This window comes from Micrasema longulum, unplaced genomic scaffold, assembly GCF_059751315.1.
Source record: "Micrasema longulum isolate JH-2025_06_02 unplaced genomic scaffold, ASM5975131v1 h1tg000379l, whole genome shotgun sequence".
Classification (NCBI taxonomy): domain Eukaryota; kingdom Metazoa; phylum Arthropoda; class Insecta; order Trichoptera; family Brachycentridae; genus Micrasema; species Micrasema longulum.
The window spans coordinates 270,751-296,762 of record NW_028277580.1 but is presented as its reverse complement, the minus strand read 5'-3'; the positions used below and the strand labels follow the sequence as shown (position 1 = coordinate 296,762).

General features: G+C 29.7%; 2 protein-coding genes across 2 annotated transcripts in view; one reads left to right on the top strand and one right to left on the bottom strand.

The window, feature by feature from the left end:
• Lrt (Leucine-rich tendon-specific protein) overlaps positions 1 to 26,012 on the bottom strand; it is a 280,436-nt gene that overhangs the window by 64,877 nt on the left and 189,547 nt on the right. The window lies entirely within an intron of this gene.
• The window catches only part of LOC148282073 (lysozyme-like), a 28,548-nt gene continuing 27,181 nt past the window's right edge, over positions 24,646 to 26,012 (top strand). Inside the window, exon 1 of the mRNA XM_088225667.1 lies at positions 24,646 to 25,223. Within this exon, the coding sequence (XP_088081793.1) occupies positions 25,076 to 25,223 (148 nt within the window). The 5' untranslated portion in view covers positions 24,646 to 25,075. The remainder of the gene's footprint in view (positions 25,224 to 26,012) is intronic.

Genomic DNA, 26,012 nt, shown 5'->3' with positions numbered 1-26,012 from the left:
TTTCTTATTTTTCAAAAATATTATAAATAAATAAAAATGATCCACAAAGTTGGTGCAACAACAATCATCTTAAATACAATTTAGCTCCTGTATTTCACAAATCCAACAGATTGAAGAGTTGGAAAAATATGGAAGGTCAAATTGTTTAAACCGGCAGAATTTTAAACATTGCATATAATATTTTGCCTTTAAAAAAAAGGGATTAATCCGATGGCTTTTATTTTAGAGGCTAATCAGCAGGTAGGAAAGAAAGGGCATGAAAAGAAGTTATAATTTATACCCAGACCAATATTTAGAAAAACTTTATCCAATTACAAGGATATTATTAAATGATTTTTGTTTATTTTGAGATGTCTGTCAACTAGAATGATCCCACGCCCACTAGACGTGATTCTCATTCACGAAATTTTCGGATGAATAAAACTAGTTTTAGTTTCCATTTTAATTCAGTAAAAGGGGGTGAAACCGTTCGATGGGTTGCACATAATACGGAAAAACTGAAATAGTACAGCAGATGGATCAAAATCCCTGAAACGAGACGATGTATTTGCATGTTACATCCGATTGAAGCGTTCGTTTTGTTGAGTAAATATTTGAATGGAATGATTGGGTTTTTAACTTGAAACTGCAATATCCCATTTTAATCAGAAGCGACAGAATACTGTGTACATTTTCATCATAATAATTGCACGTGACTAAATTTAAATAATCTTTGGTGGGATAAAAATACAACTAAAAGTAGAAGTAACGTTTAAACATAACGCTAGGATAACTAAAAAAGTTTGGACGTTAGTAAAAACATAGTAACAATAATTAACATGTAACCGTCGCCGACAGTTTTCCTTATAAACCTATTTTTTTTCCTTATAAATCATTGGCACGGTTTTTATTTTTGTGTAGCAGTGAGCCAAGAAACTAGCCGATTATTCCTGCTTATTTTTTCATACAAATAAGCATACTATATTTTGCACATCTTAAACTCAGTCGTGGTTTTTTTCTCCTGCAGAAAGCTTGCAGACTATACAAATTATTTGAAGATGCTCAATTTGGAAAACAGTGTAAGAAATAATGTTCATTATTTTTTTAGAGCTGTTTTTCTTTGAGTTGATACAATTGACATATGACCACTATTACTTCAATGCATTCATATTGTAGGACACGCGGTGCTTGACGCGGCTGTTTTTAGCATTATTCATTTTTTAAATAAATCGACCAGTTGAACATTCAATCGTAATGGCAATACCTAACTAATACCTAGTGAATTCATTGAGTTTTTTTTATAAACTTTTGTATAAGTAAACTACATAATTTAATATATTATAATCATTATCATTATCATTCGCTTTCCGCACCTAATAGTGCACAGGGCACTGCACTGGTACACCAATTTCAGCGTATCTTGATTATTTTTTGTTACGTGAAGGTTATATGATCAGTCTCACGCTTCAGGTACAATAAAATATTCTAGTGTTAAAACACCTTTTCAAATAAATATTTCATTTCAACCATGTCCGGAATCAAACCCAAAACCTTTTGCATAGTAAGCAAACGCGCTGAACATTACACCGCGAGGTCGAAAAAATATAATATATCACAAAGTTAATGATAATCGTTGTTTGAGTTGATTTTATAGATAAAAAATATTGTTGTATCACACAGAACCACAGAAAACATTACAAGTTGAAGTATATATTGCTTTTATTGTAGTATGTACTGTGTAATGTAGGTACAAATTTGTGAGATTTTTTTTATAGCTAGCATTTTAATAAAATCACTGTTCGCCACTGAAGCATTCTCCAAACACTTTGATGCAGGACTTAGCTATTTTTCACAAATGTAAAAAAAAATAATCCCAAAATGACGTTATTATTGGTTTTTCTATGCAAAAATCTTCATCCATTTTGTAAAAACATTCACTCTCTTAAGTTGATTTGGCGCCAAGAAGAATAAAAACACAAAAGTTATATTTACTTACGTTATTGACTCGCGTTTTGGGAAATCAATGTCGGAGTTTGGAAGAAAATTTTCCGAAAATATTTGTTTTGCCTCTGTCGGTGGAAATTCTATTTCCTTCCTTTTGTTGGTCGGAAGTAACACATTACCAAAGTTGTTTGTGGGAAATTAAGCCAACAATTAGTTAGACACTTGCCAATATTGGGATTGCTTATTATCTTAATGTTCGTGTTGTGTAATTAGGTACGCGCCATGTTAGCATTGATAAAACCAAGGTGACTTTCTTGCACAGAATTGAGATTGAAATTTTTGGCCACGAGAAAAATACATTTTTTAGAAAGAAATATGGAATTTTTGTGATCGGGTTTACAAGGTCTTTATGACCCGTTTAAATTGCCAATTTACCTACTGTGCAGCGGTGGTTTTTCCTAATGTCTATTGGGTCAATGACCCCCCAAATATTCCTTCCAATCAAAAAAAATGTGCCTAAAATACATTATAAAGAAAGTACATTGTATAATGAAATTTGGTGTTGTATATTTTTTTAAATTACCTGTTCAAATATATAAGTACCTATTATTCTTTACATTTTTTTTATTTATTATCTTAAATATTATTAAGAAAAATCACTGCACGAGCGGGTCATTACTGTAACTGTCAAAAAACTAATGTTTTCTCCCTAAATTTTCGCATGAGAAAAAAAGAGATAAAACGTATCGTACGTACATTAATATCGAAACATTTCGCCTAAAATTAGTTATGACGCGGGCATTGTCCCGGTAGAGATATTAATATGGAACAAGAAAGATTAAAACAAGATTGATAACAATAATTATAATATTGGCATTGGTCTAGACTGGAAGAGATACCTTAGAATTTTACACAGAATATTTTATTTTCTCTTTATGTTACACAAAAATATTTAAACTGTCTATTAATTGTGGGAGCGAAAATTCATATAAATTTCTTGTTTACCCACAAACAGGCCATACCTTTGTGGGATTTTTTTTGTTTACTTTTTTTACTGTTAATGTGTATTTTATGTGATTACCCTTTATTTTTTAATATTCTGTTTTACCTCTTATGTTTACTGTAAAAAAGACCTTTTTTTAAAAAAATTTTTTTTTTTAAATTAAAAATACATTTCAATAATTTTCTGCCCATGGACTGGCAATTGAAGCGTAAAAAGATATCAACCCTAATAAAATATAAAAAGTCTTTAAAAATTTTTATTTTTCATTAAAAAAAGGTTTCATTAAAGATAAAACTGATTAAAAATATGAAACTTCTAATCTAACGTAAAATTTCTAAAAAAAAACAAAACCTCGGATAAAAGATAAAATCTTCAGTACAAGTTAAAACCTCGCATAAAATATGGTCAAACCTATAATTAAAGATGAAACGTCTTATAAAAAAAGTCTTATAAAAGATAAAACGTCTTCTAATAGATAAAACATATCGAGCCATGATCACGAAAACATCTAATCGACAAAAACAGTATTTTACGGGAGAACACTTCTTTCTAATTGACAAGCGATACATTTTGAGAATCAAACTCTATATCGGATATTTGTTATATTGGTATGAATAAAATAAATATTCGAATTAATACTTGGTTCTCAAAGAATGTTTGTTGATGATTAAGAAGAAGACATTTTTACTCCAGTCGGTAACGATGTTTTGGAGATAATGGTTCAATATCATAAAATATGCAATACAAAGAAAAAGATGAAACATCTTTAAAAAAAATAAAACTTCTTACAAAAGATAACCCTTCTAATCAAAGATAATACTCCTGATAAAACATGAAACTTCTAATAAAAGATAAGACGTCTTATAAAAGATAAAACGTGTTTTAAAACATCTGTAAAACATTCCTAACTCGAGACTAATTATTTGAAAAATAGCACTCTTCGAAGAATACAGACTACCTATAATGACAGTTTTAGTGACATCGACATTGTAAATTTTATATTTTTATCAGATCTGTTAAAGATATTTTTAATTTATCTCCTGCTTGACTTTTAACTTTTAATTTGACTTTTAATTTTATCTTTCAATTTTAACATTTTAATTTTAATTATTATTTCTAACGTTTGATTTTAATATATTGAGTTTTTCTACTGGCATTTCTTGGTGAAACTGCATTTTAATTATAATAATAAAAATACTTTATTGTTTTATTCCACTTTTATTTATATATTTTTTATAAATTTTTCACCAGTGACCGTGTTTCGTCGTGACCGACATCACCAGTCTGACGATGTCGGTCGCGACAAAATACGATCACTGGTAAAAATTTATTAAAAAATTATAAATTAAAGTGGAATAAAACTATAAAGTATTTTTATTATTATAGTTTAATTAAAATTTTTACCTTTAATTTTAATTAAAACTTTTAATTTTAATTTGTACTTTTGATTTTAATTTTTTCTTTTGATTTCAACTCTTAATTTATACTTATTTAAATGTACATTTACTACCTGCATTGTTGGATGTGAATTTTTACAAATAAATATAAATGTTCATGAAAGCAGAGAGAGAGAGAGGAAAGTAGATTTGGAGCTATACAATGTCTTCTCCCTTTTATGTACTTTTTATTTAATATTCATATTTTTACTATTTAGAATTCAATTATTTTTCCCCTCTCCTCTTGCATTCACAATAAATTAGTGTTAAATCTGTAATTGGTCTTACTTTTTTTAATTGTTCTTTTGTACCTTGTTTTATATAAAGACTGTATGATTTCCTTAATAAATAAATAAAAAAGAAAACTTTTAATAATAGATAATACTTCTAATAAAAAATACAACTCCTAATGGATATAACTTCTAATAAATGATAAAACCTGAAGTAAAATATATCAAAACCTTTTATTAACCATAAAACGTTTTTTAAAAGATGTGCTTTTATATAAAAGGGTAATTAAGATACGCTGCATTTGGTTTACCAAAGAAGTGTACTATACACCATCTGATGCGGAGGTGATGCGGAGAATGTTGCTAATTAAGTTTGTCGGCCTCGTGGCATAGTTGTCAGCGCGTTTGCCAACCACGCAAGAGGTCCCGGGTTCGATTCCCGACATGATTGGCATGAAATTTAACCTTTTTTTTATTTATTATTATAATTTTATTTTTTACATAAAATATAAAATAATGACTAGTAGGAGAAGACCCGTGCTAAAGCAGACAAACATATATGTTTATTTATATATTTCCATATACATACACATACACGTGTGCACCCTTTTAAACATTCATACCTATTCACACATACTTACACGTACATACATACACATACATACACACATACATACACACCCTTACATAAACATACATACATATACATATACAGAGTGTCTTTAAACCCTGTCACATCCGAAACCACGATGATCGGTATGAGCAAGAAGACATATTGGCGCATTAAAATAAATTTTTAGATTATTATGAAAATAAAACTTGTTGCCAGTGTTACACAATTTTATTATTTTACAAGAACACAACTATAGTTTCGGGAGAGCACTCCTCCCATCGACGGGTGATGTAGAACCAATATAATAAACACAGAATATTGTTCACAATGTCATAGAATCTAATGACATTGTGAACAATATAGTATAAAAGAATAAAAGAATAATATAAAAGAATAAGAATAATTGTGTAACACTGATAACAAAGTTTTATTTTCATAATAATGTATAATGAAGTGTTACGAAGTGAATGCCGATTAAATCGAAAATATTAAATTTTTAGAACTTAAAAAAATAAATGGTTGCTTACTTATGCAGTGGAGAAACGAGTAGGGGGGGGGGTCTGATAGTCAGTCAACAGCGCGGCCGTGCTCCCTTTAAAATATTTTTTTTTTTTAATTTTCTTTGTTACTATGTCTTCTTGCCCATACTGGTCATTATGGTATCGGATGTGACGGGGTTTAAAGAACACCCTGTATATGTATATGTATGTATGTTTATGTAAGGGGTGTACATGTATATGTGAGTGTGTATTCATTCTTTAGTATATTAATCATTTAAAATATGTTTTTACACTAAAATATTTCATACGACCTGGACTGGTTCCTGAAGCGTAAGACTAATCACCTTGCCTTCGTGTTACAAAATAATGTTCAAGCTAAACTGCGATTGGTGTATCAATGCACTGCTTTATGCACCATAAGGTGCAGAAAGGGGAATGATGATGATGATAATTACTTTAAAAATGTACTAATGTAAAAGTGTTTTACTTGTTTTACTGTTTATGCTATGATACATCGCCTCTGTTACTTCAATACTTTTTTATTTAAACCCTTTTTTTATTGTTAAATTGCTTCATACATAGGTGTTATAATTTCTTATTTAATTTTTCTTTATTATTTCCTTACTTTCTGCTGATTATATTTCATGTATCTATATTTTTTATACTGTGTTCAAGTGTTTTGTTTGATAATAATTGTTTTGCAATATTATTTATATTTTGTTAAAGGCGTGAGCCGTCGAAATAAATAAATAAATAATGTTCATTTTTTCTGGTTTAAGTTTACGAACGCAATTACTGTGATAATCTAATATACGCGTAAACGAACTACACCATAGAACTATTTTAAATGAAATTCGTACTAAAAAGTTACCCTGTGTATTTATTCTGCACTAAATTAAGGATCCAGTCCACCTACTAATTGTTTCCTCTGTTTTCTACGTTGAGTTTGCACCATGGAGTTTGTAAAACAACAAAACCTAATTTAGAACATTCAGGGAACCTATTCTTTAACCGCTTCGCTGCAATTTTTTGTAGCAGCATTTAATTTTCGACCCCACAGGTGATAAAAATAATATTTCTATATATTCAGGTGGTCGGAGAAGTGACGTCCAGAAGTAAATGTGAGTGTCTCATATTCAGAGGTATCCAAACCATCCCCATGTATTTATTTATTTTATAAATTTATTGCATAAAATTAGTATACATATTTAATAACAGGGAATTTTTATAAAACGAATTTAGATAAAATGAAAACGGAGTGTTCTCTGTTTATGATAGTCTCCATCTTACATGGCTCAGCCTGTTCTAAGATAGAGATTTTTCATATTTTAGAGCATAAGTAGTCCTATACTAATATAACCATAAAATAAAAATAAAATATAACTACTTATTTATATATGTCAAGCTTATCAAATGTTAGAAATTAAAAATCGTTTTTATACAAATATAAAATATGTATTTCTGCCAAGAATACTTAAACATAAATAATAAAGTATAATAGAAAATAAATATAAAGCAATGAAATATATAAAAATATAAATAATATCTGTACCAATTAGATAAAGTACTGCGTTTTTTGATTTACATATATTTTTTAAAAAAACTCTCGCTACGCTATTTATATGTGCAGTTATTTTAAATTTTGTTTTACATTTCGAATCTTTTATATTTGGCAATAAATCATTAAATATTTTCGGAGCAATTACATTTTATTGCTTTTTACCAAAGGCGGTTGATACAAATAGGACAATACAGTCAATTTGTATTGCTTAACAAGTGTTTATATTTTGTTGGGTTCTTTTGACCTCACTTAATTTATCATTAAATTTAAGTAGTAGGCATCTCACAAACAATTGTCTTACATCCAATATCTTTAACTCAGCGAATAGATCTTCCGTTGGATACCTCAAGGTTTTTTGCGAATGACCTTCATGGTCCATTTTTGCGCTATTTTCACTGGTTCAAGGATTGAACGAGAACAACCTCCCCAAGCTAAATTGCAATGTGATAAGTTACTTGGCAAAAAGCAAAGTAAGTATGATCCGCGATTTTGCGTATTTTTTTGTTATGATTTTTTTAAGGAGTTTTTAAAAATTTCCACCCTGATCAGGATTTTTTGTAACTCATTGAAATAAAAATTGTATGATGATTTGAATGCACAATGTGTCTATTTGTAGCATTCATGGAAGAGGATACAAGATGTGTTTTTAGTGGTCAACTCAATAAGGCTGATTTTAAAGTTACCATGTTGTTATAATTACCGCACTGTACAGCGCCGTAGCAAAAGGCTAGCCTGGCAGACGGCTGCCAGGGCGCAACCCTCAGGGGGGTGCACTTTGCAGATCCACAGCCTTTTTTTTCTTTATATTCTTAGAAAATATAATAAGTATAAATAAGTCTTGATGCACAAAATCAAAATCTCGCCAGGGGCGCTCATGACGCTGCCGCGGTATGACTCAAACGGGTTTAGAAATTAAAAAAAAAAAAAACAGGAAAAGCAAACAATTATCAACTACATTTTAGGTATGTTGTAATATTAACTTATTGTTTTTATAAAAACGCAATCTTTAGAAAACACATTTGAAAAAATAATTTTACAATGCTTCAATAAAATATTTTGGTGTAGTTAACTTATTTTTTATTGATCACCGAGCTCTTTTTACTAAGCATGCATCATTAGAAGCTGACATACAATGAGCATATAGATAATATAGTAAACAAATCACTGAAATTACTTGGCTTCATTAACATAATATCCTCTGATTTTACCAATGTCCGTAAAATCAAAACTCTTTATTGCTCAACTGTTCGCCCTCTTCTAGAATATGCCTCCGTGGTCTGGTCTCCATTCTATTTCAATCGCATAAATCAGTCCAACATCGCTTGTTTCGAAAAGTAGCGTGGATGCTTGGACTAGAGAGAGGTCATTATTATTTTGCTGATATAGAGTAAATGTTAAATATTTCTAGTCTACAAAAACGTAGAACTAATATTGATTCCGTATATATGTTCGGCACACTAAACGGTATAATCGATGTTCAATCATTACTGGGACAAGTAAAATTCAATATTCCGACTCGTAGATTAAGAAACAATGAAGTACTGTTCATCGATCGGCATAGAACTAATTATGGCCTTATTTCTCCAATGACTCGTCTTTGTCGTATCGTTAACTCAAGACAAGCTCTGGCCTTTTTATTATTAAAAGAAAACTACAGCCATTACAACAAAAAAATAAATATTAACAAATTAACCAAAATTATAGGCCAATTATAATTTTCTATACATTACTAAATACAATGTCAAAAAAAGAAGAAAAAAAGCGTACATTGAAAAAGCCACTCCACGTCATTCCACACGTAGAAATAAATAAAATATAACAATAATAATGAAATAAAAAAAAATGAAAGAAAAAGTTTTTGGTTTACTCAGACTTAAAAATCCTTTCGCCGGCGGATCCATACGGAGTAATACGGATAATACCATCAGTCCTCCCTTCTTTAAAACAACATAAAATAATTACAATATTAAAGTGTACAACAAAATAAAATATTAGGTAGGTACAGTCAGGTTAAATTATAATTATCATTTTTAATTATTTTTTTATTTAAAGTTTACAACGATGTAAACGAGCAGTAAATAAATAGTTCAGATCTTTGTCTTGATGTCCCTTATGTTTGTCAATGCTTCTTTTCTTTTTTTAAAATTGTTTTAATCTATTATTTTATTGTTATATTTAAAACTTATTAATTGTTTACATGGATAATGTCCGTTAATAAATAAAAACAATTAGAAATAGTATCGAAATCATTTTGTTTGGAAATTTTTATTACTTAAAAATATGATTTTTTATTACTTATGTAATACGAATCATTATAGACTTGACAATATTACAAAGTAAATTTAATTCTTCCTAACATCAAACATAATAATTATCTGAAATGTCGAGTGCTACATTTGACCGATCTGATCTAGGAAATGGTACCCCTTACAAATATTATCATTTGACTGGATTCACCAGTAGCAGGCGATGGAAATAAAGCTTTATGAACTAGAATTAATAAGTGCACAATAATTTGTTGAAACGACAAACAATAATTACCTACAACTACTCGACAATGAAAAACAACTACCTAACTACACATATTCATCTTGTTACATTTCAACATGTATACTTATATATTTAAATACGGAAAAGACAAAAATTATCTTATTTTCCATTAACAAAACTAATTTAGAAACTGTAATAAAAATAATAATTCTCCAAAGCAATTGCAACCAAACTAACTGCAATCTAACATGTTCAATACTAGATACAACAGATAAAAGTTAATATATATTGGTGCATTGAATTAAGAATAGTCCAGTAACCGCATACGAGCACCAACAGAAGGCGACGAAACTACTTATAAATGAGTAGTTTTCCGTTTTGACCCATTAGTTTCTTTGTAGACCGTCGCTCAGTACGCAACTTTTGATTTTAATTCAACTATGCCGTTTTGTGTCCTTTGAAAGTTTAGAAATACTGCTAGGATCTTAAAGAAACAGGATGCAATCACATTTCATCTGAAATTTGCTAATGAATGTAAATATAACAAATGCATTACTTAAAAATTAAAATATTTTTCCATGTGTCAGATTGTCAAATAAATTAAAATGGACATTTTGTTAATGTTGCTAGGGTAGTAATTTTTTTTACCCTTTGCTTATCTAATGAGAGAACTAATGAAAATTGGACCTCGGATTAAACAACTCTGTGGTAAACAATTGACCGACATTATCTTTAAAACATCAAATATTATTTAACATGATTTGAAAATATGCGTTTTATGTAAAATAAAATTTGTTTTCAATTTTAAGTTCAAAGTTTATATTAATTCAATTACTCTTATTAAATGACCCTTTACTTATCTACTCTGTTGTGTCAATCAACATTTCCGCGTGCACAATAAAATTTTAGAGAAATTAACAGATTGCTTTTTTATTGTTTTATGATTATATTTTTCCCATCGTGCAACATTACGTGGCGACATCACAAATGCGTGCGGCGAAAGTGGGGCATAGTAGGGAAATTTTTAGACACAGTCCGATGTATTCAAATATGATTCTACGCTCCTTCTGGACTATTCTTAATTCTATGTATTGGTGTATACATAGACCAAAACTTAAAATGGAAATATTATTTATGTTTAAAGCATTGACTTTTTGGTCAAACATTTTAACTAATATTAGTATAAAACCACTTACCGATTTTTTTAGTCTACCGGTTTCGAGACGTGCCCGTCTCTTCGTCAGGACACTCACTACACCAACATGCAAATACTAAAATACACCTCCACCTTCACCATCACCGTAGAATATATATAGTATTTTAAAAATACATAAACCTCATTCAGATTTTAGAGATTCGAACACCACCATATCTAAACATGTATTAAGCTTAATTAAAAAATGTTTAATCTTATTTTGAAGAGTTTGTAGGGAGTTGTGAGGAAGGAGGGGTAGAGACGGGTACGTCTCGAAACCGGTAGACTTAAAATGTCGTTAATTGGTTATATACCAATATTTACTAACATTAACAAATTACAACAGGGATGGAGAATACCTTAAATAAGTGAATGTAGGAATGTAGTCTAGGCATTTTCAAGGCTTATGAACTTGGTTGGTTTAAGTTGCCACTTTACACACTGTCTAACATTCACCATTTTTCCGATGTTTGAACATCCATATTTCTTCAATTCCTCCATCTGTTGATTTTAGTGAAGTTAAAGAGCCAAAACCTTTATTGTTGCGAAGAGATTCATCTAATGGAATTATTTCCCATACTAGGCAACGCCTGAAAACAATTTTCCAAATTTTAAACTTCTTCTTGGACCAGTTGGTTTTATTACAATATACCTACACTTTAAACAGCCAATGACAGGTCATAATCCCTGTAAATGCCCAGACTTCCATATTCCCTTATTTAAGGTATTCTCCATCCCTGATTTAATTTGTTAATCTTGACTCCCGAAGGGGTGAAATTCAGTCTTTTGTCTACAAACATTTGGACAAACTCAAATATTGTTACTTACATAAGTTAAAATGAAAACACCATTTTTTTTATTTTTTATTTACTAACGCCCAAAGGGCTTTTATATAGGGCTTATATATTTATTTATTTATTTAACTTTTTGTACATAATGTTATTTGTATATTGGCGGGCTTATTGCCAAATGGCAATTTCTTCCAACCAACCAATAAAATAAAAGTTTTATTTTTATAATTCAAGTTACAAAACATATTCAATAGAAAAAAAAGATTGAAAATTTAAAGATAAATAAAAATAGAAATAAACGTATTTGTTTATAAATTACCTTAAATCGAAACTATTACTCAATAGGAAAAAGGAAAAAAGAGGAAAGAGGAAAGAGGAAAAAGGAAAGGAGGACAGATTAAGGAAGAGAAAGGAGATGATTCTTCAGACGTGATTTAAACAGAGATAATGTAGTAACATCTTTGATGGTGGATGGGAGATGATTCCACAGTCGAGCCGCATGGACACTATATGAGACACTGTTATATAAAGGGGTTATTAACAAATAGTGTTTACTAGTTAAACGTATCAGAAAATATATTTACATATTTATTAGATTGAGGAATATTTTAAGAATCAAACATTTAAAAATTGCGTATTACTCAATTGTATAATATGTATTATAACATGGTGTTGAAGGATGGGGTGGTGCAAATGTGAATATATTGAGCCCTCTTAAAATAGTAAAAATAATAAATATCAAAGTAATTTTAAAGAAACATTTAACACGGAAAATCTATACATATCATTTGAAATTCATATGGAAGACACTATTTACAAAATAAAGTATGTCCTACAAATTTACAAAGAAGAGAAAATAAACTAATTTTAGATGAATAAGTCACTCAGATACGAAAATAATATTAAAATTCCTAAACTCCACACAAGTCATGATCAAAATAATTTCGTTTTCAAATGAATGAAAAAATTAAATAATCTGCCAAATGAACTAAAATCTATTTAAATTTAAATATCAGTAAATAATTTTAAAGTAAATTTAAAGATATTTTTTGAACCCGAAAAGAAAAACAGCTTTCGATTTTCATTAGTATTAATGTATTATTATTTTCTGCTTTTCTTTTTATTTTGTATAATTTTAATTATTTTCTCTTGTAATCTCGAAACAATATAACTTCAAATTACTAAATAAATATAACAGTGCAAGAAACTAGCTTTTGCGATATCTAGGCACAAGAGTTAGTCTCTTTTTTGGAAAGTAACAGCTATAACATAAAAAAATAAATAAAAGTAAATTGTATTGAAAAAAAAACATGTTTCAATTATGTTATTGTATTTATCAATATTTTTTAAAGTATATGGATTTTGAGTACACCAAAGAATGCATTTAAATATTAGGAGGCTTATATTTAAACCTGGTATAAAGTAAGGCCTAAGCATAGTGGTATAATAAGGATGGGAATACCGTCCTTATTCCAAAGCTATTGTTTTACTTATTGGTACCTGAAACAGCTGGTACCGTCTACAAATCCTGGCTGGAACATGTATTGTAATGTCTAAGTAATTCTGCACAGTCAACTAATCCTGTCATAATTTTGCGATGCAGTAGTTGGTCCGCAATAAGAATGATATTACCGTCCTTATTCTACCACTATGTCTAAAAGCGTAACGTTATACCAGGTTTATAAGTAAGATCTATGATTATATTAACATTAACTGTGCACTCGCGAAAACTTTCAACGCTTATCAATTCGAAGTTTACATCTTTGTTCGCACTTTAAAATCAACAGTTAGCATGATTGAAGAAATATGGATGTTCAAACATAGGCAAAATGGTGAAGGATACATAGTGTGCAAAGCGGCCATTTAAACCAACCAATGACTGGACCTGAGGCCCTGTAAATTTATTTATTTATTTACATACATAAGTTTATTGTACATTATTTGAGACATAAGTCCCAACTCCATGGGACTAAAAGTCATGTGTTGAGATGGGACTAGCAATTAGTTGACACATACACAAGAGTATATTTCTACAATGTTTGAGTCTGTCCAAATGCTTGCAGTCTGGCTGGATTTCCTCCCTAGGGAATTACTCATATTGAAATTTATTTCAACAGAGAGGGAAAACATTGTAAATGCCTAGACATTGTATATTCCCTTCTCAACAATGTTTTCCCGCTCTGTTGAAAAATTTTTTTTTTTTTTTTTAATACATGTATATATGGCACATCAATATGGTCAACAGTAAACTCAAACATTCGGAAAATTATCAAGGAATTTCCCACTCAAATTCAGTCCTTAACAACTTTCTTGAAAATAGTTTTTGTCCTTGAGAGCTTAATACGCTCTTCCAAAATATTGAACACTCTCGGTGCGATAAATGAGAGATGTCTCTGAGCAAAAGTCATACGGGTTTTGGAAAAAAAGCTTCAAACCTACTTTTGCTGAGACCTCTCCTTATTGTTCGACCAGGAGTGTGTAAGTGCTTCTTTTAGGTACGGTTGTCTCATATCCAGCACTGTCTAGACTTCCATATTCCTTTCCCTAAAACGTTCTCCATCCCCTTTGTACTTTGTTTATCTTAATGACTCCATAGGGGGTGAAATCCAGTCTTTTGTCTACGAACATTTGGACAAACTCAAAACATCGTAATAATTTATTGTTCAATGAGCATTTATTTTATGTTTAGTGACCGTAGTTCAGACCCAACCCGTTAAGTCTCCAGTGCCAGTGGAGGGAGTGGGGGTAGGAAGGTATGGAGGGAGTCCCTATCAGTGTATCGATTAAAATTTAAATTAAATGGTAATTCAATTGCTCTGAACCATCCGCGCACAATGGGTAGAACAGACTTTACTTACAGGGGTACAAAACTTTTTTTTTTAATGGATATCATTTCAAGTCCAACGTCGGGCTGAGGTTGCTCTTAGAGATTCGAGGACCAAGCCCCGCCTCGCTTGCAATTTGAGTCCGTCACTTTTATTTAAGACCCGTATTTTAAATGCTTCCGAAGTCCAAACATATCGATAATATTATAAGATCGCAAATATCGACCGATAGCTCTGTAAATGTCTTAACAAATAACAAGCAAACAAACCATCGCGCCGTTTCCCCATTGGCATAGGCCGGGAGAATAAAACGCCATATCATACAGAGGTCTTCTTCTGCATTCGTGCATCTTCTCATGCGTGCACGCCGATCATTCCACCTATTGGCTTGTCCATCTTTAAGAGTGTGTTAAATAGATCATGGCATGTTTTTCTCGGTCTTCCTTGTTCTGCATTCGTCAATATTGACAACATAAATCCGCTTGGACATTCTTTCTCCATCCATTTGCTCTGCATGTCGAAACCATCGCAGCACTCTGTACATGATTTTGTTGATAATTGTCTCAGCCTTACGTAATACACAAATCTCGACATATATGCACCTACAAGAGATCACATTTCGACATTATTCAGCCTTCTTTTATCCTTTTTTTTCGATTTCATACCAACTCTTATATGCACAGTAGTTAAGTATGTGAGCTGTACTAATAACGTAATGTTGTTTTCTTTTCTTTTTTTTTTTTACTATTATTTATGTTTACGTATCTGTGTGGATTTAAGTATGAATATGTAATATTTTATGTACATTTTTAGAGACTATAAGTATAATATATTTAATCATGTAAATGAATGCCTCAACACGGTTTGTGCCCAGTCAGGTATTCATATTTAAAAAAAAATTGTTATATAAAACGTGAAATAAAATAAAGGTTAATAAATAAATAAATATTAGGGTCGGTAGCGGGGACTCTATGTGAACTGCTAATATTAATTTAATTTAATTTAATGCTTTTTCCACAAATAGTTCTGCCATCTTTGTCTTTTTGTTCTTTTTAACAACTACACAAACAAATAATACTTTCATAATTAACATTAGATTTAATTGCTTTTTAATATGGAAACTTCACTGGTCCATTAGAATTAAGTCCAATTGTGTAAAATATTATACTTTGTAACTGTACTGTATGTTTCCTGAATAAAAGAAAATAAAAATAAAAATAAAAATAAAATAACAGTTTTAAAAAATAAAAAAATTAAATTGCATGTTTTAATACAATCAATATAATAAAAATATACACATATTATTACAAATACAATATGGTATTCGAAAAGATTAATTCTAAAAATATCGTGTGATAAATGCATGCTGTTTGTATGTGAAAATAAATGCGGTATTTGTTTAAACCTGGTGAACACCTTAATTTTGATAACAATGAGAAGTTCATAGAGTTATTTTCTGTTTCTATAAAGTGAAACCTTTTTTTCAAAGATATTTCAATTTTGAATTCATATTTTTGGACAGAAAATTCCTTTTGCAATCAGAGCCCTAATTTCCAGAAATTCTTGATGCTGTTAAATGGAACATCTTTTTTTATTTTGTCCTCTCTCCAAAGGTACTGGACCCCTGGAGGGCAAAGCTTTACACATAATGGTATACTCTGTTCGCTGGGCTGTATAATTTCACAGCGCGGGTATCGTAGTAGGCTTGCTTCAGGATCCTACCATAATGAAGAAATTTCATGCAGTATCGGGAAACTATATTGTTATTGCACAACAAACAGTACTTCAACAAGCAACTTAATAATCTCCAACATTAGGTTTTACGGACGAATTTCCCACAGCACAGACAAGAACAAAACCTAACGTAACTGTGCAAAATATAAGTTGTCTCAATTTTTTTTTTCAAATTTCAAAAGAAGCACCGTCATTCGAAATAAGATTGTCTGCCCTACAAGATATTGTATGTGCTTTTTCTTACATATATTGTTTTATTTGACTATAAGCCTTCAAAATGGAATGTCAAGTAGACGAAAGTGAGCATTTTTGACACCTCGTTCTGTTCGCGTTCAATCAAATGAATATGGGAAAAATCAAATAAGAAGAATGTATCTATGACTGGTTTGAAAAAAAAGATTATTTTAGGACTTTCTAAAGTATATACGTATTCGTTTAAAATTTTACTAATTTTATCAAATAAACATAATATTGTAACATGTTTCATGAATTTTATCAAAATTTTCATTTTAGACCCAATCTACCTAAAAAAAATTAAATCAATTTCTAAAATACAAAATAGGGGGCCTCCATGGTGTACGGCTTGTTATGTAATGTTCTGGGTTTAACTCCCGGTGAGAATACTAAAAGTAATAGTAATTTTCTCAAGCCCGGGTTTTCTGTGCTATATTCACCACTGTAATTGGCCTTTCTGACCTGTTTTAGCGAAAAATAATAATAAAAATATTTTTTGAAACACCGAAAGTTTTCAAATAATTTTTCACGGAGAAAACATTTTTTTTTTTAATTTGCAGAAATTAACTCGGGTCCGAAAGGAGTCATCACTATCCATAAAGGCGTATCATAAATTTATAGGAATTAAAAAAGTTTCATTCTTGGGCGCGATTATGAACGGCTATCTTCATCGGTATGTAGTGAGACGGTATAAACTAATATCGATATTTATGTACGAAAATGTGTATATTTATATGAAAATTCAAGGAATTTTCGTCGGAAACCGGTAATTGAACATGTTTGAAAAAAAAATTGCAAACATATTATATTTTTTATTCAGAAAACTTAATTTTACTTTGTAGATAAAATTGAAGATAAATTTTAACTTACCATCAGGATACGTACCCTATTATTGTTGATTGACCACTTAAATCAACCAACTACAGGTCATAAGTCCTGAAACTGCCTAACCTTCCATGTTTCATACTCATAAACGTTTTCTGTCTTTGTTTCATTTTATAATTATTCTGTTTTCACAACTGCGCAATTCGTGACACGATTGATAAAATTATTCCATCGACAAATTGAAAACATTAACTGATCTGTTTTCTCTTTCATTTTGCCATGTTCAACATGCGAGCGACTACGATGGAACTGTTCAGAATTTAAATTTTGAATGCATATTTTTAATGCTGCTAATGACATCTGTCGGGAAATTATGTAACTTGAATAATAACGAATTAATCAAATATGCAACAGTGCGTCAATTATAAATCCGAAAAATAAACCATTGAAATACGTCATGAACTGAAAATTGAAGAGATTTTAAAATCACAATGGCTTTTGTGCAATGCAAATTCATTCAAACTATAGATAAAATATGCAAATCACCGTTACCTTTATTCCTATTTCCGTACCCAGTGGTACATAGGGCATTGTATTGTTACTTTAATTGCGGCGTATCAGGATCAATCTGGATTATTTATCGTAGCTGTTCCAAATTTAACTTACTTTGTCCCTATTTAGATGTTTTAATACTTACTTTTGCCACTTAAAAAAAACGTTTTAAAACACTCGAAAGTGAAACATTTTTCAGTGTGTAATTAACTTATGTACCTTTTAATATGTCGGTGTTATTATCGTAGGTAAATTTAGAAATGGTCAACTAATGAAAAAATACAAATAGCAATCATGAAGTTTCGTATATATTAATTAAATTTTGTATATTTTATAAACATATGTGTATGCTCATGGGTATATGTATGTGTGTATGTATATATATATTTATCCCTCTCTTTAGCTCTTCTGATTTATTTTCTCGTTTCCAATCTTCTTACAGTTATTGTCTTTTTTTTCTAATATAAATTTTTATTTCTTATTATTGTATAACATGATCTATCATTATATTTGAGAAAAATTTCACCCAAAAGTATGAACTATTTTTGATATTTTATTATATATGTAACATCTGTTGTTTTTCTTATAAAAAAATAGATAACATGAAAGGTCCAAATCAAGCCTTGGCCTCCTTAAATTGCCTCCAACTTTGCCTGTCTTCGACTTTGGATAGAAATAAAAATACTTTGTATTATTGACTACTTCAAAGCTTTTGGAGCGTTAATAGCATTATCTTATATATTTTTTACTCGGTGTATTTAGTTCCGCAAAAACAACGGCAGTTTTCTTCACGTTACAGAACAAAAGCCAAAATAAAAAACCAAAATTATCCAATAATTTTAAATAAGTCAATTTGTGTTGATTTTTAATTAAACATATGTATAACATCTTTGTCTTGGGTCTAAAGGGAGCCAATGTCAGATTTCAATTTTTTCTTGCCAATATTTTGTATTTTTTGTATTGCAATACAGCGCCAGTCATGACGTTCGGGTGAGCAGAGCCACGTAGATCGCGGCGACCGGCAAAAAACCGAAGGTAAATCACTTTGACGACACTAGGGTTTAGTACTCCCTAGCAATAGGACGTGTTTCATTATGACAAACTCAATATCTACAAATGCTACTTTTTTTTTGGCTTCTTACTATTAAGTAATTACATCTAAAATAAAATTTATAAATATATATATATGTATTAACTATTTCATGTACACTTGCAAACGTAAAGCCAACACTTGAAGTTTTTTTTTTATAATCCTTCGCCTAAAAAATATATGTTCAACACTCGTTTATTTATCGCAGCTGCTCCAAATTAAAGTTATTTTGTTCCCATTTAGATATTTTGAATACGAAATTTCTCACCCAGATGCTTACGGGTCATGGTAGGTTTATGAGCTACCTGCATCGCGTCAAGCTCTCCGAGATTGACAGCTGCCCATGCGACGATAAATCTCCTCAAGATATCGTCCACCTGTTGAGGCATTGCCCCCTTTTCAGCTTTTAAAGACAACAGCTGGAGGCGCGATGCAGAAGCTTGGGTGAAGATCTATGCGACATCCCATCGGTGATAGGTAATAAAGAACTCACACGAGAGGTAGCATCATACATGGTCAATATAGTGCAGGCAATTGGTAAAATAAACCAAAGTAGGGAACAAAATGCCAAACATTCCTCTAGTGGAACGAAAGGCCCGTTGACTACTGCCAACAGGCCAGCTTCTCCTGAAGAGTTTTAAGTTGTTTCCTCTCCACATGAGCAAATGCTGAGAAGTTCCTGATTGGCCCACATTGGTACATCCCTCCTGATCTCGACAGTTTAGATAAATTTAAAGAAATTTAATGGTAGAAAAATCCACTTTTGAAATATAAACCTTGTATATTATAAGCAAGGTTAATAATAATATATATAATAAAGCAACTCCGACATAAAAAAAATATTTTTTTTAAATACAAAATTTTGTGACTTAATTTTTTTTTTTGCTATGTACCTTTAATTATGTTCATCTTATTATTATATCAAAATTAGAATTGGTCAATTATATCATAACAATCCTTCTCCTTCACTCCTTCACTCTATTTCCTCATCCTTTTCTCTCTTTTTTTCTCTTGTCATGTTCTCTCATAATATTTGTGAAAAACTTTAACTGGATGTATATACTATTTTTTGAATTTTGTTTTTTTATAAAACATCTGTTGCTTTTCTTAAATCAAAATAAAACAAAAAATTAAATTAAAAAATACGGGGGAATATTTTTAATCAATAACCGTTATCAAACATTTCGAACAGTGTGTCATGTTATTATGCTCCAAAATGGATGAACATCTTTTTAATTTACCGGAGATTTTTGTGGAGAATACCGTCTTAAACACGGCTCAATTATTTAATAAAAAAAAACAATTAAAAATACTTTTGTGAAGTGTGGGTACTTTAAAACCATCGTAGTTTCATAGTGTTAATGCCCTGTGTATCTTTGTGTGTGTGTGTATGTTTACATGTGTTGATGCCGCTATAATATACATGCTCTGATAACACTAACATTATTAAAAATCAGTTTTGTGTTGCCATACACTTGTAATTAGCATAAACACCAACAAAATAATACATGTATAATAAACTATACGCTTTACGTATTATGAAATAATAATGCAAAAGCAGAACATCATAACTTGAATTTACGAATTTATTTTCCCGTAAAAGTATTTTCCCAAAAAAAAATAATTAAGAAAACTAACTAATTCAACAACCCCTGCGTGAACTTCAGAAACAGGGAGATGACCATTAAAGTTTTTCAAAGAATTTAAACAAATGAAGAACGGAAAATACAAAAAAAAAAAAAGGGAAACTTAATGGGTCTGAATTGAATAAAGTGTAAAATACAGTAACTGAAATAATTTTCATACGTATTTAGTATAATGTAAGTTAAAACTAGTTGTTTAAGTTTTTTTTTCTATGATATTATTAAATACAATGAATTACATAAAAACAAAACACGCTACATAATTAAATTGACATAATATATATTTTTTTACTATTTATTTTGAATCAATTATAAAAAAAACCATTAGAACATTGTGTAATTTGTTGTTATATCTATATCTCACACTAACTTATTTTTAAAAAATGTATTTGAAGCACAATTTTGTGGTTATTCATTATAATAAAATTAAAAAAACACTTCCAAATACAATAAATGTTTTTTTTTTTTCAATAAAAACATAAAGTACTATATTTCAAATGTATTTGGACCACGTTTTACGAGGTTAATTTTAATGGAATTTTTCTTAATACGAGTATTTCGTCTTGAAATCCCATATAATTCATTTTAATTATTTTTTAGTTTAATAACGTTTGATGTACAATAAATTGTGTTTTTTTTTGCATAATAGATGTTCACGATTGGCAAAAAAAAGTTATTTCTGCATCGGTAGATCCACGTACTTTATTGACCAGAAAATATTTTTTAATCAAAATTTCTTTGAATCGCATACATTCGTATTCTTAAATTCATGTGTAGTTTGTTGGGTTTTTATTTCAAGAGTAGGTAATTAGTTAATTCTTTATTTTTAAAGTTATGGTATTATGGCTTTGATTCGGAAAACACGGTTTGTTGTTTGCTAATCCATCTATACATATTCATTGTTTTTGGGATGTTCAAGTGTTAGTTATTGTATAATCATCGCTTTTGTTTTGTTTTATTATTTTTCTTTGACAGTAAAACATTTCTATGACAGTAAAACGCCGAATATATTATTTTTTTTCTAAAATAAATCTTCATTTCAGTTTCAGTGCTGCAGAGCAGCGTTTATTTAATAATTAAAAAATACGTATATGAATTTATTACCCACTAAGTCTAAAGACTTTTCGTTGGGACACATTTTTGTTATTTTTATGACAGGTTTATATTACATTTGTTTTATTTATATTTACAAATTTATTTTAAAACAGCACTAAAAAGTATCTAGAAGATATTTCTTCAGTTCTTTTTTTTTAATTTGAAGATCTTTCATTTTAATGATGGTTTGTGGGAGATCATTGAACAATCTTGGAACAACGCAATTTAATGTTTGCTCTCCGAAGTAATTTATAATCCGGGGAACCAGGGAGCCCTTAGTTTTTAATCTAGTGTTGTGAGTGTAAAAAACTATTTTTTATAACGTGTATATATATTTATAACAAAGTGATCTACAGTAAATTTGTAGTCACAAAGTTGTTTTACCGGCAGGACATTACAGAATTTAAAATATACACCTTCGCCATTTAAAACATTATTTTATAGTATTTTATTTCCGACATTTTTTATCACAATTAATTTATCTACGTTTAACAGTGCATAGAGAACTGCATTAGTATATCAATCGCAGCATATCTAAGTCTTTTTTTGTTACAAAAATCCAAGATTTTGGAAAAAAAATTGGAATGGGGTAGTGGTCCCGTGGCTAATGTTGCAGACTCACAAATCTGAGGTCTGAGGTTCAAATCCCAGTCTACGGCATCTTGATTTTCATTTTCTCATGGTGAGTTATTTACAATTCGTTGAAAATGATCACCAAAATTGAAATATTTGAGTAAATTATAAGAACGCTAATCTTTTAATTTTTTTTTAAAGTATGATCTGTCAAACATTAATGTGATTCAATTGTTTTTTTTCATGGGGATCATTGTCAGATGTGAAACGTAAGATTGATCTTGATTAACAGATATTTCAACAGCGACGAAGAAGTTTTTTTTATGGGTTTTACGACTTGTTATAGGCTTCTTCGGAAGAAATCATCGCTGGCACATAAAACCCATTTTAAATTTAATCAGAAACTGGTTCGTATTTGAGGATATTACTTGCACACTCGGAAAAAACTCAAAACTAAAAAAAAATAACATTTGAATTGAAACTTATTTAGAATACAATTTTTTACAATAATTATATCATTGTCGGTTCCAAATAAGGCTTTATTACTTAAAATCTGACTAAAATGGAATACGGATCAACCATTTTTAATCCACATAACAATAAGTATATATGTGTTGTTGAATCTGTACAAAAAAAAATTCTTAGACTTTTATCACAAAAATGTCAATTGGATTCCACACTAGATACTCGTAGTTATGAAAAGAGACTCCAACACTTTAACTTCAAAACTTTAGAAACTAGAAGAAAGGTAAATGACTTGTTTTATTTATATAAGATTCTTAATGGTAGATTGGAAAGTCCAAGCTGTTTAAGTACGATAAAATGGTCAAACCTTAAGGAACCCATAAATATTCCACATAGATTCATTTAAGAATAATGTGTCCTTCTTCAATCCAGTGTCAAGAATGTGCAGATTATACAACACCATTGAAAACGTAGAGATCGACATTTTTGACGCTGAATTGTTTAGGTTTAAGAAATGTATACAAAATACGCTTTTATATTGATATATTAATTTTGATAGATTACATTGCTGGTTTTGTTTCGATGCATATTTTGTTTATTGTTTTTATTAGTATTTTATGAATTGTTTTTATTAGTTTTATATTAATGAATGATTTTTTATAAATAATTTAATTTTGATGATTTTTATTGATAATTTTATTTAAATACGGATTTTACTCATGTTAATTTCATTTTTAATTTGTACCATTTTTGCAATTTTATTTTAATTTTTACAATAATTTCAATTCAATTTAATCACTTATTTTGCTCAATTTATATAAATATGTATTTAGTTAGTGTTTACATGTAATTGATGAAAAATAAGTAGTGTCTATTTTTTTTTATTGTTTCAATATTTATGTGTATAATGTATTATTTTTTATTATTTTATTATTATTTTTTCATTGTTTGTAAACCAAATAAATAAATTAATATTTTGTCATACACAAGGGCATTAAAAACTTTATTCATGTTATACTGTATGAGAGAGTATTCACTCAAGCGAACTTCCACTGTCAAAGGCCTGGAAGTTACGAGTATGTTTAAAGCCAAACTGAAATTTCCGTGATAGGTTTTTTTTAAATTTGTAACTAATGTATACTATGCACAGAACTCTCCTCTGATTCGCTTGACGCGTAATTATAATGTATTTTTCAATAACATAGACATATTAAACTGCAGTAAACTCACTTTTAAAACCAACATTAAAAAACTATTTTATAAAAAAAAATGTTTCTTTATAAAAAAAAAATAATTTTACATTATAAATTGTAAGTTGTTTCTATTCACTCATATCAAACTCACACTCACCCTGTCCATAAACCTACCCTCACACCCATATACAATCACACACATATTCACATACCTACCAATACCACACTCCACTTTTTTACACACGCATCCTCACACAAAAAAAAAATCGCACACATGCACTTCCATGAACTAATATCTAACTGAACTGGATTTTTATAACTGTATTTATGTGAAAAACTGATTTGGCTTTATTTTATGTTTTTTTTTATAATGTTGTGTATATTTTTTTGTATTGCTGTTGTTTTTCTGAATAAATAAAATAAATAAAATTAAACACCTTTTGTAAAATGCAAAGAAAAAAATATAATAAATTAAAAATATATTATAACTATGGATATTATATTACGTACATACTATTTTTAACATTCGATTTATTTTGGTGTTGAATAAATTTATTTAAGGAGATTTTGATGACATTCGCCTGTATTATAGTTAGATGATACAAAAAATCCCCTTTACTTTAAATCAAGGTCAATTTTGATCTACTCTACACATCAAAACAAATTATAACCTTGTATCGGCGTGGTACGAGACGATCAAGCTACGATTACATTTCCGAGCACACTTTGCTTCAGTTCGCACGCGCGACTGGCGACTGGCGATTCTGTACTAGCGACTAGCGACTGACTTCTGGCGACAAGCGGTTGACAGCGTAGTTTTGCCTACCGCCGACGACTAGAAAGTTGACTGCAATTGGCGTTCGACGGCTATTTATTATCCGCTGACGATTAGCTACTGGCTACTAGCGACGGGTTACTGGCGATCGTCTTTCTACTATTTAGTACCGCGAACTGGTGCCTGGGAATTGGCTACTGTCTTTTGGCTTCTGGCGACTAGCGACGACCGTGATTGTTTACTGAATTCGTTGATCGGTCGCTAGCTACGGGGAGTTGACAGCCATTCATTGGCTACTGGCTTCCAATAATCTCCTGGTGCCCCTTATCATGGCAATTAGCACATACTCCACGTGTGCAGTGCTACTGCTGCTTATGGTTATAGGAAGCCTGGCGGAAGGAAAAGTCTACAAGACGAGATGTGAGCTAGCGAAAGACCTGGTCAGAATGAACTTCCCGAAAACTTATATTAGTAACTGTAAGTAAAATCTATTTACTTTTACAATTTAAAAAAAACTTGTACATAATACGCAAACATCAAAACTATCTTTCAAGCAAATATAATAACGTCGTTGTGACGGCTATATCTTTTAAGTAATATTATTTTTATTATTAATATTCAAAGCATTAACTTTGTGGTCCAACATTTTAATATTATGTTAATAAAATTTGTATGTAATATGAAAGTGTAATATAAAAGTGATTTTATTTTTTATTTATTTTCTTTTATTCAGGAAACATACAGTACAGTTACAAAGTTTAATATTTTACACAATTAGACTTAATTCTAATGGACCAGTGAAGTTTCCATATTAAAAAGCAATTATATGTAAGGTTAATTATGAAAGTATAAAAAAGAGAAGGAAAAAGAAAACATAAATGAAAGTTGTTTAAATATTTAAATTTAAGTGAAAAAAAAATATTTTAAGGTTTGTAGTTTGTAGTGAGTATTTACAAATGGAAATAATATAAAAATGAAGAAAATTTGTAAGAGTAATTAAAAATTAAGAATGAAAATAAAGAATGAAAAACATGCTCAGATGTAAAAATAAAATAAAATACTAATAACATTTTTTTTAAAAAAGGAAAAACATAAACACATATTTATTTTAAGGGATTCAAAGAAACGATGAGAAGAATCTTTAAGTGAAATATAAGTCAGTAAATTTAAATTTAGGTCAATTTAAAAAACATCTTCAAAATTAATGACACATTATAGTAAGAGCAGCAATATATTGATTTTATTAACATATATAATATAAGTAAT